Here is a 16,675-nt window from a genome sequence, read left to right on the forward strand (position 1 = left end):
CGGCGCACGCGTGTGCGGGCTGTGAGCGCACGTGCGATGTGTGCACATGCGCGTGTAAACGCGAGCACGCGCTCGTGCGTGCGAGTTCACGCACCAGCAGACAACTGACCCCAGGCCTGAGCACCCGGCCGCATGTCCCCACCAGACGCATGTCCCCGCCGGACACGCTGGGGCCCGAGCTCAGGTGTAAGGATTCAGGGCTCGCGAGAGAGCGACGCGGGGCCCGGGGCGTGTGACCGGGGCGGTCACGCAGGGCCCGGCACGCGGTTTAACGCTCCCGTTGGCCCCTGGACCCCTGAACCGTCTCAGCGACTTCGGCCTGGCCGCTGTGCTTAAGCGGACGGGACGAGTCGGACGGGACGTGGAGGGCGCGACGAGCAGAACCCAGAGAACCCTGAGCGGCCCCGCGGCTCCCGGTCCGTGCTCGGCGCGCCGCGGGGCCCAGAACGGGGCGAGCCCACTGCGCGCATGCGCCGTGGCCCCTGGAACAAACCGCCACAACTCAGCAGCCGGGGATGTCGCGGGCGGATGCCCTCGCAGTCCTCAGCCGCCCCAGGGAGAGCCCTTGCTTCCTGCCTCCCGTTTTGGAAGCCGACCGCGTCCCGGGGTGCCGGGCCGCTCCTGCATCTTCGCGGCCTCTCCCCGGCTCCCAGGGCCCCGGTGGCTACGCTGGGCCCCGCCCGAGACCCGGGGTCGTGTCTCATCTCAGGGTCCTTAATGCAACCCCAGCTGCAGTGTCCCCTTTGGCACGCGCCTCATTCTGTACCGCTTCTGGCAATTAGGATGAGGACATCTTTGGGGACACTATCCCCATGGCACAGAGGCCACGCCTCCCACTTCAAACACAGAGGCCCGGAAGCCCCCCAGTGGCCCTTCTGGCTCTCGCGGCTTCTTGTGGTGGCACCGTCCCTCAGTGTGAAGGACACCGCGGACCGGGCCACGCGGCCGAGGACCCTTTTCTTCTAGTCCCTCAGGACTCAGCGGGAAGGGGGCGGGGACGGACTGTGACAGTTTGGGGCACGTGCCACCACCGTTCCTTGCAGTAAAGAGATGTGTGTGACTGAGGAATGGGGACCGGGACCATGCTGAGTCCCAATGAGACACGCGTGACACTTAGGGCACTCACAGCACGTGAGGAGGCTGAGCGGTGAGCGTCCCAGGATCATGAGACTGTCCCTTTCCCTCACTCGGAACACGCTAGGAGCAAGAAGGCCCACGCCAGGCGCACGGGCGTCAGCGCCCTAAGACTGTCCCTGCCTTGGGGACAAGGGCCCATCTGTTCACTCTGCACAAGCCCGGCAGATTCCGTAGCTGGCCCTGAGGGACCCAAGAGCTGTGACCTTAGCATCAGGGTTACGAACGACAGCGAGACGCAGGGACACACATGGATGACCCCGTCCTCACCCAGGGGCCCGGGAGCTTCGTGCAGAGCGGGACAGGGTGGGAGCCGTAGTCAGCATGGGGCCTCAGAACGATGAGGGCGCGTCCTCTCTCACGTCTGGGTTTTGGACGTCTTCCTCCGCACGAGCCCCGGGAGACGCCGACGGCACCACGCCCCCGCCTCCAGCGTGTCTGTGACCGGGCTCGTCTGGCCGGAAGCTGCCGCTCTCCATTAAACGGGTGCAGACGCACGTGAGGCCGTCTGCGCCACCCACCTGCCCCGATCCGCAGGGTCCTGCCCACGCGGCCACCGTGCCCGGCCTGGGGACGCCGCTGTGACCGTGCACGTTGGTTTCACTTTCTCCTTTGTGCTTCTCGGTGCCGTTGGAATTAGAACACACATCTACCCCAAACACGAGCACTTTCGAGGAATCAGGCGCTGTTAACTGCTTTAAAGAAACGTTCCCAGCTGCTCCTGTGGGAAGCTATGACCATTTATTGCGCCATCTGTCTGAAGGATCTGGAGCTGACACATGCCTGGGATGGCAGAGACCCTCAGGGGACCCCAGGCCAAGTCCGGCCAGGGCACGAGAAGACAAGAGCTCTCCGGCCTCCCCTGGGCCAGGCACTTGCTGGTGGCAGCGTGCCGTCAGCTTGGACCACGTCCCGAGAGCAGGTGTCGTCCCGCGGCTCTGCTGGCTCTCTCCCCAGCCCCAGGGCCCAGGGGGATCTTGGAGGAGCCAGGGGTGCCTCTTGAGACTGCCTCCCATGGTCACATGTGCTGATGCCTGACGCCTCTGCAGGAAGGACCGGTGAGTGGAGTGCGTGCTCCGTGCACCAAGCTGATCCACCTCCCAGGACAGTGGGGCACGAGGCCAGCGTGGAGCTCGGCCTGCCTGAGGGAAGGCGGTGCAGGGCGGACCAGTGCCAGGATGTCACCCATCGTCCCCAGTGAGACTGGACCTTCCAGGCCCTCAGGACCCTCCAAGATCTGGAAGCAGCTTCAGCATCTAGACAGAACTTGACTCCCACAGTTCCAGCTCTCAGCGCTTGGCGGCCAAGCCCACAGGGCTGGTCAGCGGTCCTGGAGGGCAGGGCAAGCATGGACGGCCGGGCAGGTCACACTGCCGGGCGGGGCTCCCGTCGTCTCTGCAGGCTCGGGCCACCTGCCGGCTTCCTTCACACCTCTGGCAGCAGCGGATTCCAGGGTCCCCTGGGTGTCCCGGTCTCGGTTGGGCAGAGGCACTTCCGTCGTCCATCAGGTTCAGCATGGGTGACAGTCCAGTGTTTGCCCCTTCTGTCTGCTGTTGATGGCCAGGCCCAGCTTTGGGGGGAACAGCTCTGGGGTCACCCTTATATGGCATGAGGTCAGCCATGCAAGTGGCAGGTCACTCCCTGAGGAGGACTTGGCCCAGGCTGGGGCACAGGGCTCACAGGGAGTAGTGGGTGGCTGTCCCTGACCATGATGACTGGCCAGCTGGCCCTCACCCTAGTGCCTGGCCCGGCCGCCACTGGCTCGAGCAGGGCCAGGGGAGGGACAGGCCTGGGTCAGCAAGTATGCGAGGTTGACGGTCCCCAAGCCCCTGGTGGGTCCCTGTGCCCCAGACTCCACAGCCGACCCCAGCGGAGGCTTCCTCAGAGCCCTGAGGAGCAGAAAGCTGATCCTGGCTCCGCACTGCCTGGCTGTGTGACCTAAGGCCAGGTCCTCCCTCTCTGACCCCCAGTTGCTCCTCTGTCCCAGGGTGACAGGTGCACCTGTCAGACAGCTGACAGAACGGACACCTTCCAGGTTCAGGGGTCATGTCTGTGCAGAAGCAAGTCACGGTGTCACCTGTGGCAGCGTCGCTGACACAACAGGTGGCCAGGCCTGCGCCTGCCTTGGGGGGTGCTGTCTGCTCCCGGCCGGGCCCCCAAGGCGAGCGGTACACAGTCAAGAGCTTCACGGGAGAGCAGAGCCCTGACTCAGGCCTCCCGCGGCCCTGGCTCTCTTCAGCCCCACCAGCCACTCCCCGCAGGCGCTGAACCCCAGGGCTCGGCAGGTGGGGCGCTCACCTTTTCCAGTTTGGAGAGAGCCAGAGAGTAGCTGTCCTTGGCGCGAAACTGCATGAACCGCATGTTGGAGGGGTGAGTGAGCTCCGTGGTGATGCTGAGGCTGGGGAAGAGCCTGCGGGGGGCCGACGCTCAGGGCGGGGTGGTCGCGGATGGGGGCCGGGAGGGGGCTCAGGGCGGGGCCGGCGCGGGCACGGGGTGGGGGGGGAGGGCTGGGGGGGCGGGAAGGGGCTCAGGGCAGCCAAGACCTGGATGGAACGTGGGCATGGGGGGCTCAGGGCGGGGCCGTCACAGGCAAGGCGGTGGCGTGGGGAGGCGGGGCCTCAGGGCGCGCAGGCCCGGGTGGAACGCGGGTGCCCGCGCAGGCCCGGCGGGTGCGCGCGGCCCTCACCGGAACATGGTCTGCACGTTGACGATGGTCTTGGCGTCCGCCATGTAGTCCTCCTCGGCGCTCATGGTGCTCTCCTTGTCCACCACCACCAGGTTGTCCGCGTAGATGATGCCGCACTGCAGCAGGCTGTCCAGGCTGTGGGGGGCGGCCAGGTGTCCAGGGCTCCAGGGGCCGCCCAGGCCTCCCCGACCCGCCTCCCACTCCCCGGAGGAGACAGCAGCGGGAGGGGAAGGGGGCGGCCCCGGGCGGCCGGGAAGGGGGGCCCTTACTTGTCCACGGAGCCCTCCATGTAGTAGACCATGGGGAAGCAGCAGATGGCCTCCAGGAAGTGGTGGTCAGGCCTGTGGGGACAGCAGGTCCTGGAGGCACCCACCCCTCTGCTGCCGCCCCCCGCCCTGGGGTGCCCTGGGTCTGCAGCCTTTAGAGGCCGCCGGGGCTGTTCTTAGATTGGGCCAGGGGAAACCGAGGGCCCTGGGGTGGGACTTGCCCAGGTCAGACAGCCGAGTCCCGAAGGTGGGCTCGGGGCTGCCAGGCCCTGGGTGGTCTGCGGGGACTCACGGTGGGGCGCGGAGTGCGGTGGGGACAGGGGAAACCATGAGAGAACAAGATGGGGCCACCCCGGGCCAGAGGGTGTGGGAGCCGGAGCCGGTGGGGATCTGGAGGTGTGCTTTCCCGCGGGAAAGGCCAGGCCAGGGGCGTTCCCAGGCCCCCTGAAAGGTGGGGAGGGGCGCGGGGTTGGGGGGCTGAGGCGCAGGGCCTCACTTGTTGTCCAGCAGCAGCACGATGGGGTTCAGCTCCCTGCGGGACCTGTAGTAGGCTCGCAGCGGCACGATGAAGTTGTACAGCCCGTTGCCCGCCGTCTCGGCCGACACGATGATCAGCTTGTTCTTGAAGCCGTAGGCCTTGGCGTCTTCGTAGCTGTTGTGCCTGCAGCCCTGCAGGGAAGGTGCGGGAAGCCACACTGGCCACTGTGGCGGCTCCCCTGGGGCCCGGGGCACCCGGTCATCAGCCCCTCGGCCCCGGCCCCCTCGCGGCCTGCACGAGCCCCACCAGGCTCATCTGCGCCCACACGGGGCTGCTACACATCATCCCTTGGCCAGGACGAGCAGGAAGGACCCGGAAGCCAGCGGGAGGGGACCCCCACCCAGCAAAGCCGGATCCCGACCTGCGGTGTGGGAGGGGGCTGTTACAGCGGGCTCTGGGGTACAGCCCTGAATGAGAAGGGGCCCCGGGAGCCCACACTGACAGCCCTACGTGATCGAGAGCGTGATGGAGAGCATGCTCGCCAAGCAGGGCAAGACTCCACACGACACCCCGCGTGAGTGCAAGGGACATGGGACCGGCAGGCCACCGACGGACGCTGCCCCGAGGCGGGCGGAAGTGCGGGGAGGAGCGCCTACCTACCTGGCCCCCACGCTCAGTGACGCACTGACCGCAAGGGCCCACCGGAGTGTGCCACAGTGGAGGGGCCTGGCCGAGCCACCGGTGTCACACGGTCAAAGTCGGCATCACCACAGATGCCTCCGGAAGGACACTCACCACCTCAGGTGGCCCCAAACGCACAAACCGAGTCTTCTCACAAGAAAACATCTGTGTACCCACCTGTGCCCCCCAAAACGCCGAGGCCAAGACCAAGACCCAGACCCGAGGGAGGGTGAAGAAAGCTCCAGACGGAGGGAGACGGGACAGCATGGCCGTAAAGGACAGTGAGGGCTCTTGGGGCAGCGGTGCATCTGGGGAATGGCCCGGGGACCAGGCACCCGTGTCCTGATTTCGGCGAGTGAACTGAGCTCACAGTTCACTGGCTCTCGGGGCACAGCGGCTGCGGGCGCTCCTGCCCGCTCTCAGGTGGCACAGAAACGAAACAGGTGTCCAGGGACGATGCAGGAGCAGCCGGGCAGGAGGGCAAGGTCGTGACCCTGGGAGGGTCAAGGGTTCTCCCGCCCCTGCGGTTACGTCCAAGGGCAGAGTCACGCGGAGTATGTCCGACCGTGACCTACCTTGTCCAGCCTCAGGCAGCAGAAGGGGGCCTTCACGGGCAGAAGGTGGCAGAGGGTCGGGGAGCTGCCAATGTAGGGAGAGTTGGGGGGGTACCCCTTCACGTACCTGGGGTGGAGACAAGGGAGCCTCAGCATGGCCCCCGCCCTCCTGCCCCACCCCCTGTGCGCTGCAGGGCCGTGCTGCGTGGCCACACGGGGGCGCCACAGCCCACGCACCTGTCCCCACCTGAAAGTCTGGTCACCATCCCTTCTGCCCCCAGCACGCCAACTCATGGGCAGACGTTGGCCCTCGGCGCCTCCTCCCCTCGCTCCCCGGGCCAGGCTGGGCTCCCCGCTGGCTGCCACCCTCCTGCCCTCAATCTCGTTGACCCCAGTGGCGCCCAGCACACACCACTGGGGGGATGGGTGGCCGCCCTGTCACGGCCCTGGATATCTCCGTTGGCTTAAGGGCCACAGCCCCGGAGGTAGATCGCCACCTGCCCCGCACTGTCCAGGTGCTGGTCCCCGGCAGCTGTTCTATCTTTGCAGCTCGTTCACCCCATCCCAGTGGCCAAGGCTCCCAAAGAGTGGCCGTGGTGATGGCCACTTGCCTGTCCCACCTGAAGCCAAGTGGCTGAGAGTTGCTGAGGACAGATGGGACGGCAGGAATGACAGCAGGAAGACCTGGCCCCAAACCCAGGCATGACGACAGCTCAGGATGGGCCAGCGGCCTCCAGGCCTGGACAGCATGTCGCCCAGAGCTCCCCTATCTGTGACCTCCGCAGACATGCTAAGGACAGTCACCCCGCTGAGCAGGTGGTGGTGTCTGCGTGTCAGAGCCCCCCGAAGATTCCATTTGCCAAACAAGCTCTCCCGTGAAGCTGTTTAGAAGCTGCAGTTATGCGTATGAGCACGACCCGGGACCGACACCCATGGGAGCCCAGAGACCCCGCCGGCCGACCCCGCCTCTTTCTGGTGCCTTGTATTCACGGGGACACTTCCCATCCCAAGCGTGGCTGCAGCCACCAGCCCCCGTGTCTCGGTCCAGTGGCCCATTTCCTTCCCCTCCTGTTGAAAGCTCTGCCCTACCCCCCCACGCAACACTCACTCCACCACGGACAGCCCCTCGTCCTCTGATGGTGTCATCTCGTCCTCTGACTGGTCACTCAGCAGTTCACAGGGCAGCAGGGCAGAGCTGTCGGCCAGCTCCAGGACAGGGGCGATGCTGGGCCGCCGGCTGCCTGAGCCGTTCGCTGTGGGCAGTGCCAGCTTGCCGTCCCCGCCACCCTGTGCCGGCTGGCACTCCGTGTGCTGGAGGTCCATGGCCACCGTCCCTGGAACAGAGCGGTGACTGGGCTGGCGGCCCGTCCCCTAGGCTCTCTGTAGGGCGGTGGGTTCCCTGGCAGGTGGGCACAGCCGGTTCCAGGACCCCGAGTCACGTTCAGCTGTACGGCCCTAGGGTGTCTGGCACCTCTCTCTGAGCCTCAGGTTCCCCCTCAGTACAGTGGGCCATGGCCCTCCCACAAGGTGGCCTCAGCTGGGTCAGACACTTAGACACCAATGCAGGCAAAGTCCCTGCAGGCAGCAGAGGTGCCCCAAGGGAACCAACGTGACACTGAGGTCCGGAAGAGCTGGGTCTCAGGTGGGGTCTCCTGTCCCTGAGCGGGGCCCAGAGTGGGGTCGGGCCAGGAGCAGTGCCTGGGTGCCGCCCCCGGGGGCCTCGGGCCTCACCCACGGAGGCGATGATGCTGTGCACGGGCAGGCGCGCGGAGCCCCGGCCCCGCCCCACGAGGCCTCGCTGCTGCTTCTCCTCCTGCTTGAAGATGAAGGCGGAGTTCTCCTCCTTGGTGATGTTGATGTAGAAGCAGGTGTCGGAGGCCGCCAGCGTGTGCCGCGGCCCGGGGTTCAGCAGGATGTTCCTGTTCTCCTCCCGCTTCAGCCCGATGAGGCACACGCCGTACCTGGGGGCCCGGGGCGCGGATCAATGGGGCCCCGCTCGCGGACACCAGCCGGCCCAAAGCCACCTTCCCCGGCCCCTTGGAAGCCAAGCTTCAGGGGCCCTATTTGGGGTGAGCCCTCCCCTCGTGAGTGTGGGAGCCTCCTTCACACTTGACCCGAGGGCCCGAGGTCAGGAAGGAGGGGACCACGCTGGGAGGGCAGACCGGGCCCACGCGGACTCTGAGGCCCAACCCCGCGGCCCCTGTCCCGGATGCGCGGGGTGGGCGGGGCCGGGGCGCGTACTTCTTGTGCGCGTGGAAGGCGGCGTAGGTGAAGCTCTTGCCCTGGTACTCGCGGAAGAACTTGCTGTCGCCCATGCGCACGTGGTACACCTCGTTGCCCGAGCAACGCCCGTACATGCGCTGCCACTGCTCCGGCGACTCCTGGCCTTCCCTGGGCAGGGCGGGCGGGATATCCCCTCAGCGGGCTGGCCCCAGCTTGACCCTGACCCCTGCCCCTCCCTGGCTGAGCCTCAGGGGTGACCTGAGGGGTCACTTGGCCAGTTTTAAAAAGCTGTGAACACAAGGCTCTGATTTTTAGGAGGTGCCAAAATGTTTCGGGATCAAGGCTGACGGACCTCCTGGGCCTATGGATCGCCCCAGGCCCAAGTCCTCCTCCCCAGCCTGGTCTCCCCGAAGAGATGACAGTGCCGTCCTCTGTCCCAGGGCTCTGCTGGGGTCCCCCTGCCCAGGCGCTGTGAACCAACGCACCTTGTCCCCAGCCAGTGCTGCGCCCAAGACCCGGCCCCCGCGCCGGCCCCCACGCCATGCCCTAGGTGGGCCCTGCCTGCCATTCCCAGCAGCCCCTGGCCGCCCCTCACCGAGCTGCTCAGAGCCCCCTGCACCTAATGCTTCCCGCGTCGGCCTGGCGTCCACACCGGTGACCTCCCCCCACGGCATCCGGGCTGTTCCCCTGGGCTGCCCACCTCCCTGGGCGGGGCCTCTGCCTGCTACACGCACCCCTCCCCATCGCGGGACTCCCCAGCTTGGCGCGGGGGCGGCGCGCACTCACTGGCCGCGGGACGTGTGCACCAGCAGGGTGATGAGGGTGGACGTGGCGGGGCAGATGCAGTTCAGGGCCAGCATGGCGTACTTGCACTCCTCCTCACACACCACGTGGTCTGCGGGCGGGATGGTCAGGGGCTGCCGCCCCACAGCAGACGACCCCCCGGTGCCACATCTGCGTGGCAGACTCCTGCTCACCTGTCCCCGCAGGTGCCCAGCTCAGGTACGCCCACAGAGGTGCTCATCAGATGCACCTGCCCTTCCCCTGCCCTCGGCTCCTGCCCTCGCTGACCCCCGGGTCCCCGGTAGCAGGACCTGCATGGGGTCCGTGCCTCCACCTGCCCTTGGAGAAGATGGAGCGCCAGCTGTCCCCCGGCCGCGGTTCTGCGTGCTCCTGAGCTCACGGTGCTCCAGCCGCTCACCGCAGCCCTGGGAGGTGCACACGCACCTGTGTGCACACGGCCCCCCGATATGCGTACCTGCGAACTTGACATGAAACTTGTTCTCAGGCTTGAGGATCTGGACGTAGAGGGGGCAGTTGGGAGCGAAGTCCTTCACAGCCCAGGCACGCAGGATGGTCTGGTGGTCCTGGGGACGAGGGATGGGAGGTGTATGGTCAGCGCTGGAAGGCGTGGTCAGTGCAGGGGGCGGGTACAATGCTGGAGCACAGGGGGCGTGGTCAGTGCTGGGGGCGTGGTCACTGCTGGGGGGGGCAGCAGCAGGGCAGGCTCTGTGGGGCGGGGCCTGTGGCACTCACTGCCGCCGTGCGGTCCACCTCATTGCGGCTGCTGAGGATGAAGCAGGCCTCCCCGTTGTCCATCCTGCAAAGCACAGGCCTGAGCGCTGCCTGCACCCGTCCACACTCCTATAGCTGTCCGGGGCTGGGGGTGGAGGGTGGAAGGGGCGGGCCCTGTCCAGATCCCGCCTCTCTGTGCTGAACTCCTGGTATCTGGCACCAACCGCCACGGGGGGCCAGTCCTCTGACCCCCATTACGTGGCTCAGGGTTGGGGTGTGGCAGGAAGGGGAGCACTTGCTGCCCCAGGCTGCCCAGGGGGGCCACTTCTGCTCCCCTCCCGCCCGAGGGAGACCCTGGCTGCAGACGAGTGTTGGAGAAACTGTTTCAGGGCAGGGAGGTCCGAGGCCCGCCCCCCACCCCATCACCCTGAGACCCCGCGACTCCTGGTGGCCACTGTCTCTGCATTCAGGCTTGGAGCTGGGTGGTGGGTCCCCAGAGAGGCTGTGCCCCCTGGCCACTGCCGCCTCTGGGCTGGGGGCTTGATTCCTGTCCCCAATTTTACAGGGGAGGTGATGGGAGCCCAAGGCTCAGGAGGTGGGCAGGTGAGGGGACCTGAGCCTCCTCTCTGCCTCTGCGCAGCCCACGCTTCACCACGAAGGATACGGCGGAATGAAATGACAACAAGGGGGGCTCCCGGGGTGTCCCAGCACGTGTCCAGGCACGTTCTGGAAAGTTCCACTTAAGAATTCAGGCTTTCTTTCCTGAAGTCACTGTCAGCTTATCTTTACAAGAAACCTGCCCACAGCCAAGTCTTCCCACCAGACGCACAGCAGCAGTGACTGTCCTGCCCGTCCCTCTGAGCCTCCCCTAGAACCGGCCAGAACCTGCCCCAGACGCTGGACTAGGGGGCAGTTCTGGAAAGCTGACCCCAGCAAGCACGTGGGAGGCAGGGGGGCGGGGCTCACTTGGCCCGCATGAGGTCCTGGTCCTTGAGCGCTGAGCCCTGGAGGTAGATGACCCGCTGGGACCACAGGGGGATCTGCAGGACCCTGCGAACCTGGATGTCCATCTCGGTGGGGCACAGGATGACCACGTAATAGTCCTGCAGGCGGGGGATGGGGGTGGGCGTCAGGTGCCTGCCCCACCCTCCTGGTGTATTTACACCCGCCAGCTCCACGGCCCTCCCCGTGAGGGAAGCTCTGGGCGGAGAGTCGGGGTCGCCCACAGGGCCAGCCCCAGAGCCAAGACACCCCGGGGAGGGCTCGCGGCAGTCCTGGATGGCTGTGGGCGGGGCCTCACCTGCAGCCGGGGGTGGGCATAGAACTCGTTCAGGAAGTCCATGAGCAGGTCGATCTTGAGGGAGCTCACGCACAGGACCACGTGCTTCTCCGTCTGGGCCCGGTGGCGGCTGTAGTTGCCCCCCGACTTCTGCCGCTCCATCCACAGGTAGACCAGCTCCTCAAACTGCAGGGCAGAGCGGTGAGTGTCAGGTGCGTGGGCTCTGGGGGCTGTGAGGGCGCTGGGCAATGCACCTGGAGCCCGGCTGTGGGGTGGGGCCACTTCCATGGGGCAGCAGCGTAGCGTCCCAGGCAGCGGAGTGGGGTGGGTGCTGGCAGCTCATGCGGGGGACGAGGGGAGGAGGGCGGCTGGGCAGAGGCCTGAACAGGACCGAGGAGGCTGGGCAAAGATGAAGCCCTGTCTTGACCATGTCTCGGAAACAAGGGTGTGCACGGCACAGCCCACATGGGGGCCACGCAGAGGCCGAGTGGACGTGGCAGTTGGTGCGTGAGAGACACAGCATGTCCAGCGCCCGGTCCCAGGAGGCCAAGTGACCATTAGTGAGCGCCAAAGCCTGCACTCTGGACACCCGGGAAGTTATGACGCTGGGTCTCCATCACCACCCAAGACCCATTTTGGAGAAGCACTGAAGGGTGTTAGGAAAGTCTCAGCTGCAGACTTCAGAATCCAGGCTCCTGGTGCGAAGGGACACTTTTGGCGCCTGCGGTCACGAGCCCATGGCAAGGGTGCGGGCGACTCGAGGCTGCAGGTCTGGGAGCACCGTCCACCTGGCCCACACTTCCGGATGTCAGCTTCGGCTGTGCGGAGTCGTTTTAACTTAGAAAAATGACCGGGAGAGCAGGAGGCGGGTGACACGCGGGGGCTCGGTGGAGCTGTCCAGGGTGCTGGCCGCTCCACGGCCTCCCTGTCCAGACTCGCCCACTCCACGTCGGCAGGCGGGAGCCCGACCCTGCGAAAGTCTCGGCCCTTTCTGTCCCGAGCACTGAGGCCACTCGCTCACTGCACACGCGTGCAAGGAATGGTGGCAGCAGCCTCTTCGGTGTTCGCCTGCCCTGGCCGGTGAAACGAGGTCGTCGCACTGAATTCGAGCACCTGCGGGGCTCCGGCGACAAGACCCCATGGACTCGAGGCACAGGACGGGCTCCACGCGGCGTGATCCCTGAGGCCTGGGCAGGGCGGGGCTGACGGCACGCACCCTGGCCTCAAGCCTCACCTGCCACAGGTGTGTGGCTCTGAGCCTCAAGTCTGTCATCTGCAAGTCTGGGCTGCGGTGAGGGCTAAGTGGCCTAACTGCAGAGTGAATAGTGACCCCTGAATTCACATCCGCCGGACCCTCCGAATGTGACCCAGCTTAGAAGTAGATCTTTGCAGAAGTCATTGTTTATGATGAGGTCAGGCAAGGTCAGGATGGGCCCTAAATCCAATGGCCGCTTCCTTACAAGGAAAGGACCCGAGAGACACACAGGAATGAGCCATGGAGTGACGGTGGGGGCAGGGACTGGAGGGCGGGGCCACAGCCATGAGCGCTGAGGATGGCTGGCCCCGCCAGAAGTCACAGAGGCCTGCAGTGGGCTCTCTGAGCGCCTCCAGGAGGAACCGGCCCTGCCCGCCTCGGTGCCAAACTCTGGCCCCCAGACCGGGGGAGAGTACGGTCTGTCGCTGTAAACCCCCCGTTCGTGGTGCTTTGTTGTGGCCACTGCATGAAGCCACCACACGGACACTGAGCCCTGCGCCCGGAAGTCAGCTGTCCTTCCGGGAGGGACGTTCCTGAGCGAGCACTGTGTCATTTTCACTCATCTCCAGGGTGCTAACTGGTGCCTGCAGTCCCTTGGGAGAACAGGAGGGCCGGGGCCGTCCCTCTCTATCTGACACGCACTCGGTGTGTCCAGACTCACGAGGAGGGGGCAGGAAGCCGCCCCAGTGAGCCCGGCCGCATCGTTGGTCCTGATCGGCCCCCAGCCTCAGCGATGGGACGTGTGCCCGATGCCAGGCCCTGCAGGCCTCTCTGTCCTCCGGGCCAGTGGCAAGCCGAAGGGGCAGTGCTACAGCCCAGAGCGGCTGTGAGGAGCCCTGGCCAGGAGCACGGGGCCAGGGCACCTGCGGCCACTCTGGAGGGAGTGCACAGCCTGTGGGCGGGGCGGGGGGGTCCAAAACGTCATTGGCCCAGCGGCGGGTGGGGGGCACACATTTGGGGGATGGACCCCTGCCCGGGACTTGCCCTCTGGGAGCGGGAGGCAGACTGACCCTTCTCTGTCCTGATGCATTTCTCGAGGTGGACAGACTTACTTTGCAGGCTTGAAAGGGTTTGGGATGATAACATAAAAATGTAAGCTTAAGTTTACAAAATATATATAAACATAATTATAATTAAGAACATAAAATAGTTATGTTTATAACTTATAATGTCATAACTTAAAACAATGAAAAATGCGTAATTTAGAAATCTAAAAAATATTAAAAGTACAACTTAGAAAACACAACTGTATACAATACGTAATACAACTCGAGACGGGAATCTGAAGGTGGCCGGGGAAGGCGAGCACGCCACCCAGGGGCCCGGGGCCCGGTGGCCTGAGGGGGCTCTGCCAGGGCCGTGTGGGGTGGCTGCGGGGGTGGAGGGAGCGGGCAGGACGCGGCTTCCGGCTGAGGTCCAGCCCAGGCCCCCGCTGGCCCAGGTGCAGGGAGCGCGTGTCAGCCTTCGCTGGGCGAGGCTGCGGGTCAGCGCCCTCCGTGCCCTCGGCGTCCCTGACACGGAGCAGGCCTTCTGAGGGGCTGTGCTCTGGACAAGGCGGGAGCAGGGAGCAGGGGGTGCTGGCTGGGGCTAAGGGCTCCAAGCTGCAAGGTGGCGGGGGGGGCCGGGGGCGAGCTCAGGGTTGGCAGAGCAGCCCTGGGTGACTGGCCTCCTGTGGCGGCAGTGAGGGGCCTCCACCCGCTCCCTCCACGTGCCAGGTGTTCCCCTCGGCCTCTGGCTCCCCTGCAAAGCCCCAGCCCGCTCCCTGGGCCTTTTCCCGCAGACCGAGGCCCCGCGGGGGGCATGGAGCCAGCTGGCCCCCTCTCCAGGCCTCCGATGATCATCTCTAACCACTGGTGGGGGCTGGGCTAGGGTCTTGCCCCCACTGAAACTCAGGTAGCAGACTGGCCTTGGTGACAGGTGACGGGAAAGCAGTTGGGGTGTGCCCACATCATCCTAACAGCTGCTGCCACACAGGCTGGGGGATCCTGACTCCCAGCCCCAGGAGACCCTGCGGGCCCCTCCCGCTCGAGGCCCCGGGACGAAGCCGGCCCATGGCACCCGGAGACCCACGACTCCCCATGGCGAGAACGCCACCGCCCGGGCTCGCACCGACGGCCGTGGGCCTCACCAGCTGGCAGACCCCCCCCCTGTAGCCCAGCGGAGGGTGTGCTGAGAAGTGGGGCGCTCCTGCCGGGCCGGGCGGGGAGCGGGGTTCACCTGCAGCGGGAGCACCACGAGGGCCACGCAGATCATGACGACCACCAGCAGCTGTGACGGCCAGATCTTGGGCGTGACGTCGCCGTAGCCCACCGTGGAGAAGGTGACGATGCAGAAGTAGAAGGATGTCAGGAGGGACAGGTTCTCGCCGGCTCGCTCCAGGTGCTGGACGCCACAGGTCCTGCAAGTCCCGGCCGTCAGGGCCGCGGCCGCCTCTGCGCTCCGGCCACCCAGAGACTGAGCGATGTGTCACCGGGTCACCCAGAGGCGCAGGGCCCCGGTCACCGACAGGCCCCCGCTGCCTGGGTCAGCTTGGCTAGCACTTCCTGCCAGAGCCGGCACGGCCAGCACGCAGGGCTCCCCCTGGGCTGTCCCTTCCTGCCTGGTGGCTCTTTCAAGGCCCTGGAAAATTCACCCGGAGCTCGGATGCAGAGCTGCACGGGGTGAGTGAGGGCCTGGGGTCATGGGGGTGGCGTGGCTCCAGGCTGTGAGCTCCGCAGGCCACCCCAGCCCTCAAGGCCTCATCCTCACCCAGGAGGTCAGACAGCCGCGCTGGACGGGTCTCCTTCCCACACCCGACCCCGAGTCCCCATCCCCAGACTGGCTGGGAGGAGCTGATGGCAGGGCCTGGGGCCACGGCACACGCTGAGGGCCGGCACGCAGCGGTGCTCTGGGACCCCCACGCCTGGTCACAGTGGACTCGCTGGCTGCTGGGAGGGAGTGGGCTGGATCACCCTGTGGACGCCCCACCTGGCGCTGAGGTCTGTGTGGGGACGAGTGGGGCAGGGGAGGCAGGAAGCACATGGCCCTGTGGCGTCCTTGCTGGGGGCTAGGAGGTGGTGACCGGCACCTCGGCGGGAGCAGGGGCAGATGTGGGGTGCCAGGCGCCCCACCTTTCACTCTGGCTGCTCCTTGACCTGACTCTCAGTCGACCCTCAAGCCAAAGGGTCCCCACTCGCCAGTCCCTGGCCGCGGAGCTGACTCCAGTCCTTGGTCCCACCTGGGCCACCATCTGCCCCCGGAAACCTTCCTGACCTCCTGGTCACGGGCTGGCTCTGCCCCAGGACAGGCGCCCGGCCCTGTGTGACTCCGGGTGAGGTGCGAGGGGCCTCCCCAGCGGCGGCACTCACCCGGTGAAGACCAGGCACAGCAGGGTGCAGAAGAGGATCAGAACCTGGTTGAACATGGCCGACTGTGTCCGCAGGATGGCCCGGTGGAAATCGTTCTGTGGGGCGAGGGACAGACGTGGCTGAGCCGGGGACCACCCCGGGGCCCAGGCCCTTCCCACGACAGCGGCAAACACAGTGCCTGGAAGGGGAGGGGGAGGGGCGCGGGCTGCCCCCACCCCTGGGCGGGGAGAGAGGGCGGGGACCCAGGCCAGAGGCCCAGACCTGAGACCTGAGACCTGAGCAGTTAGGATGAGCCAGGGGCCTGGCTCGGAGGGGCTGCGGCCGGGGAGGAAACAGTGCAAAGCCGACCTTGCTTAGACCCTCGGCAGGCGGTCTGCCGTGGCCCCAGTTCCCGTGTGGCCACGTGGTCCTGGTTCCGGGGCCCCGGGCTCTGATGGCTCCGGCTCCTTCCCCCGCAGCCACTTACTCCCCAGGGAGGGGGAGGCCCACTGACACCCGGGCTACCGAGGGAAGAGGCCAGCGCCCTGCCAGACCAGGCCCGGGGTGTGGCAAGCTGCGCGTCCCGCGGGCCGGGCCGCACCGGGGCGCGGCGGGAAGGGCCCCCCATGGCGTGGCAGCCTCGCTTACGATCATGTTCTCCAGGGCGTGCTTGGCCAGCCAGCAGTTCAGAAACACGGGGATGAACAGGTTCCGCAGGGGCGCCCAGAATATCTGCGGGGGACACGGGTCAGGGGCGGGGTCGGGTGCCTCGGCCCCATCCTCAGGCGGTCGGCGAAGTACGAACCGTGATGATGAAGGGCAGAGTGTTGATCATCTCCAGGACGAAGGGCACTTGGAAGATCTGCTCCCAGATGTTGCCCTGGAGGCCAAGGGCGGTGGGGGCGGGGAGAGAGAGGCAGGCCAGCCTCAGGCCAGGGGCGGGCGGGGGGGGGGGGGGGGGCCGGGGGCTGGGGGCTGGGACAGGCCAGGGCGGGCTGGGGCACTTACTTTGTAACTGAGATAAATGAGCAGCGTGGTCTCCAGGAAGCTTATTATGGCCACAACGACCTGAGGCGGGGTGGGTGGTGATGGCAGGAGCCTTAGAAGGGCCGGGGGAGGGCTGGGGGAGGGTCAGGTCCACCCAGAGCTGAGCCCACCCCACCCCCTCACCTGAATCGCCCACAGAGCCATCTTCCTCTCCACCCACAGGATAGGTGCCCTGGGGAGAGAGGGAGGTAAGCCTAGGTGGGCATCCCTCAGCCCCCGCCCCCCATGCCT

The 16,675-nt window shown here is 66.5% G+C and overlaps 1 protein-coding gene across 1 annotated transcript in view; it reads right to left on the reverse strand.

Annotated features, from left to right (window-relative positions):
* KCNT1 (potassium sodium-activated channel subfamily T member 1) overlaps positions 1-16,675 on the reverse strand; it is a 63,533-nt gene that overhangs the window by 8,620 nt on the left and 38,238 nt on the right. Inside the window, exons 10-28 of the mRNA XM_023536468.1 lie at positions 16,568-16,616; positions 16,406-16,465; positions 16,203-16,277; positions 16,046-16,129; positions 15,419-15,513; positions 14,289-14,469; positions 10,838-11,002; positions 10,504-10,640; positions 9,559-9,622; positions 9,281-9,389; positions 8,809-8,917; positions 8,041-8,190; positions 7,531-7,760; positions 6,908-7,133; positions 5,821-5,926; positions 4,583-4,755; positions 4,090-4,161; positions 3,821-3,955; positions 3,405-3,544 (exon numbers count right to left, since the gene is read on the reverse strand). Coding sequence (XP_023392236.1) covers positions 3,405-3,544; positions 3,821-3,955; positions 4,090-4,161; positions 4,583-4,755; positions 5,821-5,926; positions 6,908-7,133; positions 7,531-7,760; positions 8,041-8,190; positions 8,809-8,917; positions 9,281-9,389; positions 9,559-9,622; positions 10,504-10,640; positions 10,838-11,002; positions 14,289-14,469; positions 15,419-15,513; positions 16,046-16,129; positions 16,203-16,277; positions 16,406-16,465; positions 16,568-16,616 — 2,360 coding nt within the window. The remainder of the gene's footprint in view (positions 1-3,404; positions 3,545-3,820; positions 3,956-4,089; positions 4,162-4,582; positions 4,756-5,820; positions 5,927-6,907; positions 7,134-7,530; positions 7,761-8,040; positions 8,191-8,808; positions 8,918-9,280; positions 9,390-9,558; positions 9,623-10,503; positions 10,641-10,837; positions 11,003-14,288; positions 14,470-15,418; positions 15,514-16,045; positions 16,130-16,202; positions 16,278-16,405; positions 16,466-16,567; positions 16,617-16,675) is intronic.

This window comes from Pteropus vampyrus, unplaced genomic scaffold, assembly GCF_000151845.1.
Source record: "Pteropus vampyrus isolate Shadow unplaced genomic scaffold, Pvam_2.0 Scaffold157, whole genome shotgun sequence".
Lineage (NCBI taxonomy): Eukaryota > Metazoa > Chordata > Mammalia > Chiroptera > Pteropodidae > Pteropus > Pteropus vampyrus.